Source organism: Leptopilina boulardi, unplaced genomic scaffold (assembly GCF_019393585.1).
Source record: "Leptopilina boulardi isolate dan_hultmark-lab unplaced genomic scaffold, ZJU_Lbou_2.1 LbouV2_371, whole genome shotgun sequence".
NCBI lineage: Eukaryota > Metazoa > Arthropoda > Insecta > Hymenoptera > Figitidae > Leptopilina > Leptopilina boulardi.
In genome coordinates this window covers 1,169,500-1,186,678 of record NW_026137942.1, presented here as the reverse complement: position 1 = coordinate 1,186,678, position 17,179 = coordinate 1,169,500, and the positions used below count along the sequence as shown (strand labels likewise).

General features: G+C 27.4%; 3 protein-coding genes across 3 annotated transcripts in view; 1 reads left to right on the top strand and 2 right to left on the bottom strand.

Annotated features, from left to right (window-relative positions):
• Positions 1–3,385: 3,385 nt before the first annotated feature.
• LOC127287501 (synaptosomal-associated protein 29) lies at positions 3,386–7,701 on the bottom strand. Its single transcript, XM_051314481.1, has 2 exons — positions 7,278–7,701; positions 3,386–4,428 (listed from the first exon to the last, which is right to left on the bottom strand). Exons 1-2 carry the CDS (start codon positions 7,563–7,565, stop codon positions 3,898–3,900), a joined length of 819 nt encoding a protein of 272 aa, XP_051170438.1. The 5' UTR covers positions 7,566–7,701; the 3' UTR covers positions 3,386–3,897.
• Positions 7,702–9,335: 1,634 nt separating this feature from the next.
• LOC127287495 (dynein axonemal assembly factor 10) overlaps positions 9,336–17,179 on the top strand; it is a 97,647-nt gene continuing 89,803 nt past the window's right edge. The window contains exon 1 of the mRNA XM_051314467.1: positions 9,336–9,728. Coding sequence (XP_051170424.1) covers positions 9,462–9,728 — 267 coding nt within the window. The 5' untranslated portion in view covers positions 9,336–9,461. The remainder of the gene's footprint in view (positions 9,729–17,179) is intronic.
• LOC127287516 (jerky protein homolog-like) lies at positions 11,566–12,832 on the bottom strand. The gene is made up of 2 exons (XM_051314505.1): positions 12,416–12,832; positions 11,566–12,224 (listed from the first exon to the last, which is right to left on the bottom strand). The coding sequence occupies exons 1-2, from the start codon at positions 12,523–12,525 to the stop codon at positions 12,047–12,049; spliced, it is 288 nt and encodes a 95-aa protein (XP_051170462.1). The 5' UTR covers positions 12,526–12,832; the 3' UTR covers positions 11,566–12,046.

Here is a 17,179-nt window from a genome sequence, read left to right as displayed (position 1 = left end):
GTAATCAGTGATGGGTACGTATAATACATGACGTATAATACGTGGTTTTCTACGTGTATAATACTAAGTATATTACGTGCCAAGTTTTCTACACGATGTATATTACATTTGATCACGTGATTTAAGAGCGACAATTTTAAATTCTTCATTAAAATACATCATTCATTACACTTTCCCAGGGTAAACCCTCTTTAAAAGATTTTCTTTTACTTTTTCTGACCATTTCTATTTTATTTTAAGACTTTAATTTAAATAGAATGATAAGAAAAATTCGTTATGGCAAAAATCAGAGGATCATATATAGATGTCAAAATGTCAGTCGTTTTCTACATGGTTTTATACATTTTATACGTATATTACGTCGAAAACGTATTATATGTACAAAACTTCGTGTGACGCGTCACAACCCATCACTGTACGTAATATACCTGACGTAAATTACATAGTTTTTGTTACATGTATATTACGTAGGCTATTTATACGTGTATTTTATACAGTAATTTACCTTTTCAAAAAGGCGGAAGTCGGCGAAATGCTTTTTGGAACAAATTGTTGTTTACTGATAAATAAAATAATAATTTTTCTTTAGATTAAGAAGGTTCAACCCATTAACATAACCTCAAACTAAAAAGTAGTTTTTAACAAAACTAAAAATATATTTAAAATTTATTATACACAAATTCGACAGATCCAATTGTACAATTTTGAAAAAAAATTATTTTTAGTTAAAATTTGTTGTTAATTAATAATTAATAAACATTTTGTATTTTTTCTTAAAAGTTAATGAACAATTGTAATTTTTATGCAATTCTTACAAACATTAGCAGGGTGTCTAACAAGGATTGAGAAAAAAATTCCCTGACTCCTACCTGACGTTTATTTATTTTTCCCTGACTTTTTAATAACCTTATTTCTGCTTTCTTTAGACAAAAATATGGTTACTGACATATTTAACAATAAATTAGTTTCTAATGGTAGTAACAAATGGTAATAAAAAGTAAAAACCATTCAAGTTTTTTTAGATTAAAAAATTTTTAAATTCACAAAAAATTTTAATTTTTGTAGAAATTTACAGAAATTTCCCTGACTTTGAATGAAATTTTCTGAAATTCCCTGACTTTGCCGTGACCGTTAGACACCCTGATTAGCTCATTTTGCTCTTTGAAAGATTTTCTGCAATTCTGCTTGTTGAATTTTATTAAAAATATTTTGTTCAAAAGTTAATCCCGGACAGCACCGAAACTTCCCTGAACCTTGACTGAACCTCGCTTGGCGAGGTTCGGGAACTTGAGTCACGAGGTCCAAACGAGGTTGAGTTGATGTTTAAATGTCCGCGCATTATAAAGGTCAGTCACAGAGGTTGGCTGAATATTGGATTTGAATTTATGTTAAATATTAAAATTAAAGATTCTTGGCATATTGTGAGGGGATATTTAAGGAAATTAAAAATTCAAGATTTGTTAAATGTAATATCTTAAATATTCTGGAAATTTAGAAGGAGCATAAATACGGAAAAATAAAAAGAAAGCAAATGAATTTAAAAAACTATTAAAAATTGCATTTTCTATGACATAGGAAAGCGTAAATAAAACAGAAATTAATAGACATTCATAAATACAGTTATATTTATTAGTAATAAATTGTTATTACATTAAATTACAAATTGTGTTTAACTCTTTTGACAAGAAATATTTTCAAATAGAAATAGAAATAGAAACTCAAATAAATGAACGATTTACTTAAAAAGAAAATTTTGTACTATAGACAAAAAAAAATGCATTTTCGTAATGATTTACTCAGAAAATTCTTTTGGGTGAATTTTTTTTGGCTCAATAAAATTATTGTTGATAATATTTACTAGGATTTCTGCCAAAAAAAAATTCTGATAACCCGTTTTAATAAAATTTGCATTTAATTTTAATTTTAATTTTTTATTAGCACATGAAATGTGCCTGCAGACTCTCAAAAAAACCTTTAAAAATTTAATTTTTATGTAACTACTAATAACAGGGTGTCTAACGGTCAGGGAAAGTCAGGGAAACGTCAGGGAATTTTGTTGGTCAGGGAAATGTCAGGGAAAAGTCAGGGAATTTCAAAAAATTTCATTCAAAGTCAGGGAAATTTCTGTAAATTTCTACAAAAATTAAAATTTTTTGTGAATTTAAAAAATTTTTAATCTAAAAAAACTTGAATGGTTTTTATTACCATTTGTTACTACCATTAGAAATTAATTTATTGTTAAATATGTCAGTAACCATATTTTTGTCTAAAGAAAGCAGAAATAAGGTTATTAAAAAGTCAGGGAGAAGTCATGGAAAAGTCAGGGAATTTTTTTTTCAATCCTTGTTAGACACCCTGAATAAATATAACTGTATTTATGATTGTCTATTAATTTCTGATTTATTTACGCTTTCCCATGTCATAGAAAATGCAATTTTCAATAGTTTTTTAAATTTATTATGCTTTCTTTTTATTTTTCTGTATTTATGCTCCTTCTAAATTTCCAGAATATTTAACGATTACATTTAACAAATCTTGAATTTTTAATTTCCTTAAATATCCCCTCACAATATGCCAAGAATCTTTAATTTTAATATTTAACATAAATTCAAATCCAATATTCAGCCAACCTCTGTGACTGACCTTTATAATGCGCGGACATTTAAACATCAACTCAACCTCGTTTGGACCTCGCGACTCAAGTTCCTGAACCTCGCCAAGCGAGGTTCAGTCAAGGTTCAGGGAAGTTTCGGTGCTGTCCAAGAACAAATAAAATTTTTATTTTTTTTAAACAAACCATTATTTAACAAAAACACAAAATCAGAATTGTATAGAATCTTTCAAAGAGAGAAATGAGCCATTGTTTATAAAAATTGGATAAAGATTAGAATTGTTCACTAACTTTTAAGAAAAAATACAAAATATTTATTAATTATTATTTAACTACAAATTTTAACTCAAAAAAGGAATTTAAAGATAAGATCTTCAAGATTGTGTTAAAAATTTGAAAACTTAAAAAATGTTTTTCAGGGTCTGAAATATGTTAAAAAATGTTTGAGCATGTTTTTCTTAGCAGCGAGGCGGCGAAAAGTGATGATCGACGGCTGAGTTGTAGAATAACATGTTCGGACGTTTTTTAACATATTTTTTTTAAAAAAATGACATAAATTTTTAATTAGAGATAACTCAAAAAGTTTTGAAAATTTTGAAAAATTGTTTGTGGGCTTTCATTCTGTACAAATAAAGGAACATATTCTCAAGGTTTCAATAAAATTGCTCCAATCATTAAAAATTCTTCTGATCACATCCCATGGAATTGCTCTACTGTAAACGGAGTAATATTTTTTAAATGAAAAGGTTAAAGTTAAAAGTACAACAAAATAAGAAATTTTCAATAAAATTTTACTAGAAATAATTCAAGTACATATATAGTGTCATCATACCACAAATTGTGTAATGTAAAAACCTATAGGTACTGAAAGTATATTTAATTTTTGGTTAACAATTTTTACCTAAAATTTTTGTTTATAAAATTGGAAAACATTCGATTAATCTTATTGTACATACAATAATAATTATAATTATCATTAATTTATTTACATTTCAGTGTAATCTGAATAAATTATTCATATAAAGAGTAATATTTAGTTAGAATAATAATTTTAAAAAAGTCTTTCTTTGTTTTTCTTATATTTCAAAAATGTTAAAATGAAAATTATTCTAAAAATATTATATAAACATTTTTATAAAGGAAAGAAATCAATATAAACAATTCAATAAAAATTGTGTACGTAAATTAAAAAAACAACTTTATACAAATTGATTTGAAATTTCTTTCTACACATTTACACTACATTTTAATTTACATATGGAAATTTCTTTATAATTAAAATTTTTTTACTTTTTAAGTAAATGTTTCATATCTTTATTTTGTTTATTTAACATAATATCTGCCTTTTCCGTTTTATCATCAATATTATCAATGAGATCATTCTGCGAGTCAATTTCCTCGGAAAGTCCAATTGCCAAACCTTTAAGTCTAGCGAGTGAGCCACTCATTTCGTCCAGGTTTCTTTCTAATGCTGCACTCACGTTATTTGTTGCGGATTTATTGAAAGATTCTTCATCAGAAAGACCACGAAGTCTGAAGATTGGATGCTCACCCTCTGATAAATGATTTCGTGTTTGTTCTAAAGAATTTGTCAAATTCGAAGATGAAGAAATAGCCTGGGAACTATGAGATTCCGGAATTGTACTAGTAACTGAAGAAGCTGGTACATCAATTGACTTTCCGCTAAGATAATTTTTTAAACTCCCAAAGACACTCTTTATTCCCTGAATATGTTTTTGACTAAAACGCAAGGTTGTATTTATATCATCTAATCGCTTCTCAGTCCGTTCGAGTTGCTCTCGTTGTCTTATTAATTCCTGCAAAGAAATTAAATTTTTATTACAAGAATAAAAGGGGACGCATGAATAAGTTCTAAAATTTTTTTTTAAGAATTATGATTTTCTAGAATCTTATTCTGTAGAATCAAAATTTTCAATCAAAAATCAACTAAAATTGAATTATTTTCAAAAATTTGAATTTTGAAGCTTCTAAAATTTAATTATTTCTAAAATTTTCCATCGAAACTTTTTTAAAATTTAACAATTTTAATTATAACTCTAAGAAAATTCAATTATTTTTAACTATTTTTATAATATTCTTTGAAAATTCAACAATCTGAAACCATTTTTTAATTAAAAATGGTTTTCAAATTATTGTATTTTTTGTTCAATTAATTTCAAAAATCTCAATTGTAAATCTTTGAAAATTCAATTACATTTAAAAAATGTTATCTGAAATTATTTGATAAATTATTTTTAGTTCTTGTAAAATTTAATTATTGTCTGAAAATTAACAAAATCTTTTAAAATTCAATTATTTCTAAAAATTTTAACTTTAACCCTTCCAAAAGTATTATTATTTTTAAAAAAATTTTATTTAAAAATCTGTAAAATATTTTTGTTAAAATAAAAAAAATCGACTTTTTTGGAATATAAATCGACTAAAACGACTTTTTTTATGCCTTTAACTCGATCCGAGTCCTGCAGGCGGAGGAAGATCAACTTTTATTTCAAAAAGTCCATACATGCATTTCTACATTCATATCGCTTATTGTCCCATTCAAAAAAACAATAAGATTCAGAGCATATTTAGAAAAGACGTCAGATCCAGAGATAATGTAGAAAAGACGTAACTCTCAAATTTAGGATTTTCAAAAAATTCAACTGTTTCAAACAATACTTTCTTTTCATTTTTCATAGTGAAATATGATTCCAGGTTCTAAAAATTTATTTTTTTTAATTCTTATCCTTAAACAAAACCAATTATGTTTGGTTTAAATTTTATCAAATATTTCTTAAAAATTCAACCTCTTCCACAATTTTTATAATTTTTTATCAGCAATTTTTTGTAGACTTTTTTTATGATTCTGAAAAATCAATCGTGCGCATTTTTAAAATGTTTAATATTTTCAAAAAATAAAAATAATGTTGAACAAGTATTAAGTTACAAAAAATTTAAAAAAAATGGTGCAGATAGTTTGCCTATGTACAGTTTACTTTTTAGGGTATTATTTTGTAGTATTTAATTATGTTGAGAAAAAATTTGCATTTTTAATTAATTTTATTTCTTTTTTAATGATTAGTTATCAAAGTGCATATAAAATGTTTTTCTTTCTGTAATTTAAATATTTTAAGGGGAGGGACCGGTTGTTAAGAGTTGTCAATTTTTTTCTGGCCTTATTTGGGATCTAAAATTATTGTGAATTATAGGGTAAAGTACATCAATTACGGCGCGTTCATAAAAAATAACTATTATATTTAATATAACTGTTGCAAAATGATTTAAAAAAATTATTTTAACCTTTTTTTGATACAATTACTAATAAAAATGTACATTTAAACAATTATTAATTTAATTATTTAAGATCAACTTTTTTCCTCGCCGTAATTGAAACATTTTTAAGATTTCCATGGGCTCCAATTACGGTGGTCAAAGAATCTTCAAAATACAGTAGGACTCCGGTTATCCGAGCTAATGTAGATCGGACCTACCTCGGATAAGGCGAAAACTCGGATAATCCGAATTGTTAAATATTTATTACAATTTAACATTATTATTATTTAATACAAACGGGAAAATAATATTGTAAATATTCCATAATAATTTAAACAATTTGAATTTATTAAAAATAAACTCATATTTATAAAAAACTAAAATTAAAAATAACTCGGATGACGCGGACTAGACTCGGATAATGCAGAATTTCCTACTGGGACACCACCTCGGATAATCGAGACCTCGGATAAACGGGGTTTTACTGTACACGTAATTTTGGTCACCGTAATTGATACAAATGCACCGTAATTAATTACATTAAGTTTTAAATTGACTTTATACAATAGAAATATCGAATTTTCTATTTCAAAAGTGTTTTGACTCGAATCGCGCCGTAATTAGTGCATTTACCATATCAAAAATAAAAAAAAAAATTTGATCATTTTAGAAATTTTATTTTTTGAAAATATTAATATTTTTAAAAATCCATATGATTGATTTTTCAGAATTATAAAAAAGACTACAAAAAATTGCTGATAAAAAATTATAAAAATTGTGGAAGAGGTTGAATTTTTAAGGAATATTTGATAAAATTTAAACCAAACATAATTGGTTTTGTTTAGGGATAAGAATTAAAAAAAATAAATTTTTAGAACCTGGAATCATATTTCACTATGAAAAATGAAAAAAAGTATTTTATAACAATTTTTTTTTCGTTTTTCAGAAATCTGCAATGAAAAATACAAAAAATTGCGATAGAAGTTTAAATGTTTAGTTTTTGAAAATTTCGAGTTTTATTTAAAAAGTTATTAATGAATTAATTGCTTTTCTATTTCCCATAGTATATTTAATACTTAATATTGTCAGAAAAAAAATTAACAACCTTAGTTTCGAAAGGTTGAAATTTCAGCGGTCCCTCCCCTTAAAATCGTTACCGCTTTAGAAAATTTTAATATTAATTTTTTAACTAAATTTTCATTTAATAAGACTTAAAAAAAGAAAACAAATAGAAACATTAAATTAAGTACATAAATACAGTTCTCTAAGAAACAACAATCGCAGTGGAAATAAAAGTAAGCAAGAAAAAAATATATGAATAGCCTTAATTTGTTTGACATGTCTTTGTCACGTATTGACAAATTAGTATGAAAACTTAATTGAAATATTTTACCTCAGCTGTAGCAGCTCCAATTTCTTCAGAGTCTCTTAATAGAGAAATTGAACGCTCTGAAGATTTAACAGTTCTTTGCTCAATTTCATTTCTTCTTGAAACTAAATCTTGATGTTTTTCTTCAATTTCATTGTTCCTGTTAGAATGATTATTAGAATTATATGAATTGTAAACTGGAGAGACAGCAGGTCTTCGAGGTGCACTTTTAATAAATGTTTCGTCATCCACGTCATTCTCTAATGAGAAAAAGGGATTTTTAGGATCACTTAGATAATTATGACCAGCCATAATTGTACTTTTAAACCAATTAGCTAATTATAAACGTAGAATTTGTTTTTTAAACAAAAATAATATTTAAACACTCAGTCCAAGTAAAACCTGGAAACGAAAGTGTATAAGACAGACCTGTTAGTAGAACATTCTAAATATGATACGTCATTGGATGTTTTCGAAAGTTGCTGTGAGTATACTGTCAGTATATTGTGATTGGCTGATCCATCAGCATGTTTATCTTGATTGGGTAATTCTTTTACTGTCAGTATAAGACAACTCCTGACGTCACAATTGTTTTTCCATGCGAAAAAAGGACTGTACATTACACTTTTTGTCCTTTTTTAACGCATATGTTACCATGACAATATGTGGTGCAATTAAGTGGTGCACAAACAACCATTTGAAAGTATGGGACGAAATCGAATTTTTTTAATATCTCGCTTAAATGAAATTTTGGAACCAAAGTATAGTAGGATTTAGTTTCTATTTTTAATGACCTATTTAATACAATAATAAAATTTATTAAAAAATAAGATCGTTTCTTATTGTATTAAATAGGTCATTAAAAATAGAAACTAAAATACTAATAAACTTAGGTTCCAAAATTTTATTTCAAATGTTTGCTTTTGCACCACTTAATCGCCATTTTGGATTTCCCGCACCCAACTAGGCTGTGTCCTGTGTCAGTTCATCGAGATATTTCGAGTTCAAGATATGACGTCAGAGGCCTGGAGGGACAACAAACAGACGACACAATGTTATTCTTATGGGAAAGAAAATTTGTTTCCACTTTCATCAATTTTATTCATATTTTAAACATAGAAAACGCTTGTTGACATATAATAAAATTAAAATGTGTGTTGATAATTAATTTTATTATACATTTCCCCACTGAAAATTCCCACATAGGCTCCCACATGGGAAACCACATGGGTCCCTATATAGGAAGCCATATGATTTCCTATATAAAATCATATACGTAATTGGAACAGGAATTTGAATAGGAAATTAAGTCGGAATTATCATATGAATCCACATCCACACAGGAATGTACATTCCTATGTATATTCCTATTTCAATTCCTATAATATGAATTTTTTTTGCAACTCTAAGATATATATCTTTCAATAGTAGAGGTTCCTGATAGACTACAGAGATGAAAAAAATTTATTGCGCAGCCGAAAAAGTTGAAGAAAACTACTGCGCATGATATTAAGATGTAATGTGCATTCATATGATAATTCCTACTTAATTTCCTATTCAAATTTTCAGTAGGGTAGATTCAATTCCATAGATAGATTCTCTGAATTCGTGATAAAATATAAATTTTGAGGTTATGGGTGTTTGTTTACTAATCACATTTTACATTTTAACAACATTATTAAACAATATCCAGTATGCATGTTATTAAAAAAGATATAAAATATATATTTTAAGTGGGAATTACCGCAGCAGTAAAAGATTTCAAGTTAATAAACAAACACCCCTAACCTAGCGAGGCTACCTGTCTATCGTAATATAACGTATAAGAGTGAGAGAAATAAAAAATGTTTTTATTTTTCTCACTCTTATACGTTATATTACATGATAGACAGGTAGCCTCGCTATCTACCGAGATGTGACCGTACCCTAATGAAAATACATTTTCAACGTTGTGAAAATTCTCCTTGTCCATAAATTTTGAAGTGTGTAAGCGCCTTTAATATTATGGTTCGAACGCTGTTGTGTAAACACAGCTTGAAAGCATCAACACAAAAATAAAGTTGTTGTAGAACCAGCTATAGACGAATCACATGTCGGAGGTTCTACTCATCTGGATTTGTTTATAATTTGAATCTACATTGCTGTTTACATTGCATGTCATTTGTTTGTAAATTGAGCAAAAATAATTTTATAGCAAAATAAGTGGAAATGGAAGGCTTAGAAAAGCCTCAGATTATTTGTCACATTGAGAAATCAGTGGAATATTCCCTTTTTGATGCTAAATGGATTCCTTCTAGTGCTAAATTTGTAACCTTAGGATCAAAACCTCGTGGTGCGGGTATTATACAAATTTATGAAATTACCAATGGCGAACTAAAAGTAATTAAAGATATCGAACGACCAACGCCTATTAAATGTGGTACTTTTAAAGCATCCGATCATCGTAATCGACATTTTGCAACGGGAGATTTTAAGGTTAGTTCACTAATCTTGTATAGGTATACAGGTCCCGAAACTCGCATACATTGGATGAACATCAAATAGCGTGATCAAATGTTTCTCGTAAAGGCCGCAATAGAGATGTGGGCGAAATGATCGAGTAGTTTATGGTTCAAATGTAAAATGAACTTTTACATGGGGGATAACACACTATTGTTTGAAAAAATAAGGAGTTTCACGTGTTTTTTTTATTCGATTCATTAAAGTTTTATTGCCTTTTATCAAAAGTATATGTTTCGATAAACTTGTAGGTAATTTTTAAATTAAAAATGTTTAAAATTGTAAAAACTGCAACAGTTACACCGAAAAAAGTTTTTTTTCATTCGTCTGCGGTGACTACGATAAATTAGAAAGAAAGAGGTTAAGTAAAATACAAAAACAAACTATTCCGGTAAGAAGGGAATAATTGAAAAGAATTCAGAGTTCCAATTCTTTTGAATGGGTGAATTTACGTTTTTATTCAATTCCTCGATGAAGCAAAAAAAAGTAGAAAAATCTATTCTTCCTAATTGACTTAGTCAAAATTTATACTCTAAATTATACATATAACCTGACGCAGTCAATTGTAAAACATAGAAATGCCTCATTTATTCACCACATTTTCTATTCCTCTAAATGCGTTCCAAATGGCCTGAGCTATAGTCAATTTATAAAAATAACCACATGTACATCACTTTTCAAATTTCTTATTCCTTTTAATACACTTTGGAAATTTTGAAGATGGCGATTGAAAGGAATAAACATTTAGAATTTACTCTCCAAAAATTTAATTTTTTTCTATTCGCTTCCAAAAAGTTTGAAAATAAAAAACTTTGCGCATTAACAAAAATAGGAAGTTTGAATTCTTTTTTATTGACTTATATGTACTGGGAATAGAAAAGAATTCATTTTTTTGATAATTAGATGTTCATTGGGGAATTGGGCAAAAACGTAAATTCGCCTATTCAGAATAATTGAAAATGATCAACTTATGCTTAACATATGCAAAATTTCAATCTTTCTCTATTTCTCGCTTCTTACCGGGATGTTACCTCGTTCGTGAACGAAGGATTTAACAAAAACAAAATTATTTGTGGAAATAATGAAATTGAGTTTTTAGGGATTTAAAAATTAAAAATGAAATTAAAAAATCATCACCATATTTCCAGAAAAAATATTTCTTTCAAATTCCTTCGATCACAAACGAGGTAACTTAGTATATGTATAAAATTTTAAATAGTTTTAAATTTGAGTTAACTTTTTTCTAATAATATATTGAAGTCATCGTAAATAACTATGATAAAAAAACATTTTCGGTGCAACTGCTGTATAGTTTTCACAATTTTCAATATTTTTTAATTAAAAAGTATCTAGAAATTTATCGAAATTAAAAAGCTATTAGTGAGCGAATATTTATAGATGTGTCAAGAAACTTTAAACAGTGGTTTCTTTTTGTATGGAATAAAAATTGTAATAATTTAATAATAATTTTATTCAACAATTATTCCAATTTAATAGAAATATACATAATCTTTTCTTTTAATTTTGTCGTTGAAATCAAATTTTTAAAATCGAATTTTTTGTAGATACATAATTTTGTATTATAAATTATACATATTATTTTATCCTTTAAATCACATTTTAAAATCACAGTATGTTTATTTCTAATTATGTTAAAATAAATTTTAGTTAATTTATAATTTTGTATTTGTTGTGGTTGATCTTGTAACCAAATTTTAAATTTCATAAAACACTCATATGCTTCTTGTGATGATACTAATTTCTTTTGCAAATTTTGAATTTCATCCATTACTTGCATTTTTTCGTTGTCTGAAACCTTTTCCACTGTAAGCTTCCCTTTTGTAACAAAATCTACAATATCTTTATCAGTTGAAGCTTCCCATCCACAATCATCGTCGCTTTTTTCGAACCATTGAAGAAGAACTGCTATAACCTCTTGAGCAGATGAATTCGGCATGTCGGCTCTTTGATTAATTTTATTCGCAAATTCAGAAGAAATTTCGTTTATGTTAATTTGATATTCCGATTCGTCGAAATTTTCTTGATGATTTGCCGTAGAATTTGCGACAAAATTTGTAAGGATTTGTTCACCTAAAATTGGTTTCCATACCTTTTGAAGAGTTGATTGTTAAATATCTCCCCCAAGCTTTACTGAGTATAGGAACGAATTTTTTAAAATCTAAAGACTCCAAAAATTTGAAACTATTATCTGCTTCTTCATGAATCAGCAATCTTTGCAGCAAATACTTTTTGTACAACTTCTTTGTTGCTGCTATTAAGCCTTGATTCAAGGGTTAAATCAACGTGGTAACATTCGGAGTTAGATATACCACTTCAACATTTTCATTTACAGCATTGAGTTCGTCTAAAGGTGGATGAGTTGGAGAGTGGTCAAGAACCAAAACAATTTTTCCTGATATTCCAAGTTTTATTTGGTTTCCCAACACTTGTGGAATAAAATAATCTTTGTACCTGAAAAATGAGTGACTTTAAAATTCAAGAATTGTTTATATTAAAAAATAATTTTTATTATCGAGTTCTAAATAGATAAATAAATAAATAATTAATCAATTGATTAAAATTGTTATATAAATTAGTAAAATTAATAAATAACAGTAAAAGCAGTTAAATTAATTATTAATTAATTAAATAACGAGTATTACCATTTCTGGAATATGCACCTATTCATCCAAGCTTTTTTCAAATTTGTATAAAGAACTCCAAGCTTCTTCTCAAGGTCCTTTATCGGTTGCTTTTCTTCTATAGTTCTCATTAAATTGTTTAAACATGTTGGTACAAAGAAAATCGATGACTGCCAGCAGCGTTGGAACAAAATAACGCTGTCAATCTTTCTTTATGCTCTCTTTCCAACCTGAAACATCTTCCGTAGTGATGGCAAGAGTAGAATTTTGCAAAGTTCTCCAATAAATACCCGATTCATCTGCATTGTAAATATTGTGCAAATTTAAATTTTCGGTTTCTACTTTATTCATAAAAAATGTAGAAAAATCTTTAGAAGCCTCCGGGTCATTTGACAATTTTTCTCCCGTCATTTTAGCATTAATAATGTTATGACGCAATTTAAATCTATTAAGCCAACCATTACTTGCCTTAAAAAAATATATTTTTTTTTAAATAATAAAATAAACAAAGTTTGCAATTGTAAATTAAACAAAACAATATAACGTAATATTTTTAGCTCTTTATATATCTTGTATATAGCTGTTCATGTTTATTTTCTAAAGGCAAAAGTCTTCACAACAGTACCGAGGGTGGATAAAGGGCTCCCAAGAAGGGTTGACGGGTTTTAGTGGGTCATATCCTTATTAATGCTAAAATGACGGGAGAAAAATTGTCAAATGACCCGGAGGCTTCTAAAGATTTTTAATAGAATAGTAATAGAAACAAAAAGTTGCAATTTCTGAAGGGTTATGCTGAAAAAGATACATTGTGCTTATGATTTGTAAATCATTTTACCCAGAATCGCGCATACTATATTTTCTAACTCATGTAAACGAAAGTACAAAGATTTAATTATAAATAAAAATAAATTCAATTTTTTTCTTTTGTTACTTTATTATTACAGGCTAATGCAAAATATAAAGATCAAATATAAACTTGAAATTTAAATCAATTTTTAGCGAGAACAACCCTCCCAAATAAAAAACGAATATAACCTCAAACTGTAGATCAAATTTTGTGTTATTTTTTACCTAATGGTCAAAGCTTTTCCAGAAATTTTACACGTGACTTCGAAGCAGGTCAAATTTTGGCGAAAAGTCTACCCCTCTTAACAATAAAATTGCTAAATCAGATTAGGGTCAAACCATTATATTTCAACTAAAGTGGTCGCTGACTAATTTTTAAAAATTATAATACTTTGCAGGAATGATTTTGAAGTTATCAAGATCACGAAATGAAAAGAATTTTATTAAAAATTTAAATATTTATTGTAAAATATGAATTTAAAGTATATGAGGTGCTAAAAACTGTCAATTTTTTAGCCATTAGAAAATATGCAAAAAAACATAGAATTTACCATAAAAATAAAAAAAAATTATTGGAATTTACTAAGAATGAATAAATTTATCATTATCAATTGATATAATTATTTAAAGATGTGAAGTAATATATAAAATATGATTTCCAAGTGCACCTGTCAAATAACCTAATTTTGCGATTTTTATTCATTAATTATAAAAAATAGAAAACATTAAATTAAATAAAAACTTACCAAATATGAAGTTCTTGCCATAAACTTTTAGAATTTCTTTGCACTTTTCTTCTTTTCTATTCATAAGTATGAAAAATTTAAAAAATAAAATAGCTACTTTGTCTATTTTCACTATTTTTGAAAGTCAATAACTTTCTTGGAGAAAAATGAAAAAATATGGGGTCTCGAAAATTATTTAAATACACACTACATATACATTCACTGAAAATTTCGCATTGGTCCCGAAGCTATTTTCGAAGATAAAGTAAATTAAAAATTTCGTATTTTTTAGGCTATATTGACATGGGTTTTAAAGGTATTAAATCAATGTGAAGTTTGTCGTCACCAGTGAACCACCTTCACATTGATTTAAAATCCATGTCCATATAGCCTAAAAAATACGAAATTTTTAATTTACTTTATCTTCGAAAATAGCTTCGGGACCAATGCGAAATTTTCAGTGAATGTATATGTAGTGTGTATTTAAATAATTTTCGAGACCCCATATTTTTTCATTTTTCTCCAAGAAAGTTATTGACTTTCAAAAATAGACAAAGTAGCTATTTTATTTTTTAAATTTTTCATACTTATGAATAGAAAAGAAGAAAAGTGCAAAGAAATTCTAAAAGTTTATGGCAAGAACTTCATATTTGGTAAGTTTTTATTTAATTTAATGTTTTCTATTTTTTATAATTAATGAATAAAAATCGCAAAATTAGGTTATTTGACAGGTGCACTTGGAAATCATATTTTATATATTTTTTTTTTTTTTTTTATTTAGATTTCCTGCGTACACCTTTTTATAGTTTTTACGCTCTGTATACCCCATCTTTAACCCCACCTTATTGAAAATCCCAAATTCCTCAAGTCCCCAAATTGCGGTCCGTAGCCGACTTTTATTAGAAGTATTCGCATTTGCCTGACCCTTTCTTGATCAGAGAAGAGGGAAACTACGGAAAACCTCTACTGAATACAGCCGGTTTATTGACTGTCGAGTCATGAATGTACATTTAAATAGTCATCCAAATGCACAAACATATCCTCGACGTCAAACCTCCCGCTTAGTATATCTCGATTGCAGCGAAAACACCAGGGCTATAGCGGGTACCGAGGCGGTCACCCATCCAAGTACTAACCGTGCTTGGATGTGCTTAACCTCGGCGACCGCAAGCCAAGACGCTTCACCGCCCGAGCTATACTATCGGTAAATCATATTTTATATATTACTTCACATCTTTAAATAATTATATCAATTGATAATGATAAATTTATTCATTCTTAGTAAATTCCAATAATTTTTTTTTATTTTTATGGTAAATTCTATGTTTTTTTGCATATTTTCTAATGGCTAAAAAATTGACAGTTTTTACACGGAAAAAAATTTTCTGGTAATTCTTTAACGTCGATTTAGAGATTTTACATGTTCCTAAATCTGTTAATTCTACAGATATTTTCTGCAAGGATTTAACGCATGCGCGAAAACAATGCAGTGATTCGACTAAGGCTGAGTACGATTGAGTGCGAGAGGTTAAGGCGAATTTAGTGTTTTTATTATTATCATAGTGTCGGCAAGAAAGTTCAATTAAAAAGGAAACGTCTTAAGTATATAAACATTATTATTATAGAAATAAATTATTACAAATTTTTTATTTTAAAATTAACTCTAGTGATTAAGTGAGAAAAGTCGTTTATTTCAATTTCTCAACATAAGAAAAAGTGGATTTATCATAAGTTTTGAAAACTTGCTCCTCATTTTTTTTGTTAGAAAATTATTGAAGGATGAATTTATTTACATAGAAGTTATACTAATTTATACAATAATGTTCCGCGAATTTAATGTATTCGGAGGAGAATATAACCTATAAGAAATACTCTACCAAATATATATTATCCCCATATAGTATACATAATTTGGTCACTCAACAATTTTTAAGAACTGTAGCTCAAACTTGTAGAATTAACAGATTTTAATGCCAATGATTCAACATATTTCTCTATTTGGAGAAACATCAGTAGATGGCGCAAGAGTTTCTGTAAATTCTACAGAAAATTTTTTTCTGTGTAGCACCTCATATACTTTAAATTCATATTTTACAATAAATATTTAAATTTTTAATAAAATTCTTTTCATTTCGTGATCTTGATAACTTCAAAATCATTCCTGCAAAGTATTATAATTTTTAAAAATTAGTCAGCGACCACTTTAGTTGAAATATAATGGTTTGACCCATTAACCAATTTTTTTATCGAGACAAAAAAATATATGGTTCATCAAACGAATAAATTACCACCTATTTTATTTACAACTTTTTTAACTGTATTCTAAGTTTTTTAATCAATGTTCATAATTTTTTTTAACACATAGGGAACATATTATTAAATAAAACGAAAATAAAAGTAATAATATTTACGCAAAAATATAAACAATTATAAATAAATAATTGTCCAATATTTAAATATTTTGGGGAAAAAATCATTACCGAACATTTAGGTACAAAATCAAACGATATTTCATTCGCGGAGGTTTTCGGGGTCGCTGATTACGAATCTGAAATCCGTTTTTCAAAATTTAAAATGGCGGATCCAATATGGCGGACGAATTTTAAGACATTTCTTGAATTCGCTTGAAACTTGTTACTCGGGGGTTTTCGGGATCGCTGATTACGAACTTGAAGTCAGATTTTCAAAATTCAATCGAGTAACAAGTTGCTAGTCAATACGATCAAGTTTTATTTTTAAATCCGCCATATTGGATCCGCTAATTTGAATTTTGAAAATCTGACTTTAGATTCGTAATCAGCGATCCCAAAAACCTCTGAGTAACAAGTTTCAAACGAATTGAATTAGATTTTCAAAAATATGTACGCCATATTGGATCCGCCATTCTGAATTTTAAAAAACGGATTTCAGATTCGTAATCAGCGACCTCGAAAAACCCTATTGAACGTTTGTCGTTTTAATCAATCTTGTTTAAAAATATGGTTCCATACATTTGGACAATTATCAGTAATGCCTGGCTTTATCCTTTATCATAAATGTCCTAACTTAAGAAATTTTTAATATTCAAAAAAATCGAATTTTATTTGTGTTGGAAAAGTAATAAAAATTACAGAAAAGGATATTAAGTATTTATTTCAATTAAACAGTTTCTTTACTTATTCTACCTTTAAATAAATTAAGAACTCGATATTGACGAGCTTGCTGGATTTGGACT

Bases quoted from the DNA above. Each gene is read 5' to 3' on its own strand.
- LOC127287501 (XM_051314481.1), bottom strand. From the start codon at position 7,565: ATGGCTGGTCATAATTATCTAAGTGATCCTAAAAATCCCTTTTTCTCA. The intron at 4,429-7,277 runs GTAAAATATTTC...ATTTCTTTGCAG, and splicing joins TTGGAGCTGCTACAGCTGAG to GAATTAATAAGACAACGAGA.
- LOC127287516 (XM_051314505.1), bottom strand. From the start codon at position 12,525: ATGAGAACTATAGAAGAAAAGCAACCGATAAAGGACCTTGAGAAGAAG. The intron at 12,225-12,415 runs GTAATACTCGTT...CTCATTTTTCAG, and splicing joins AGGTGCATATTCCAGAAATG to GTACAAAGATTATTTTATTC.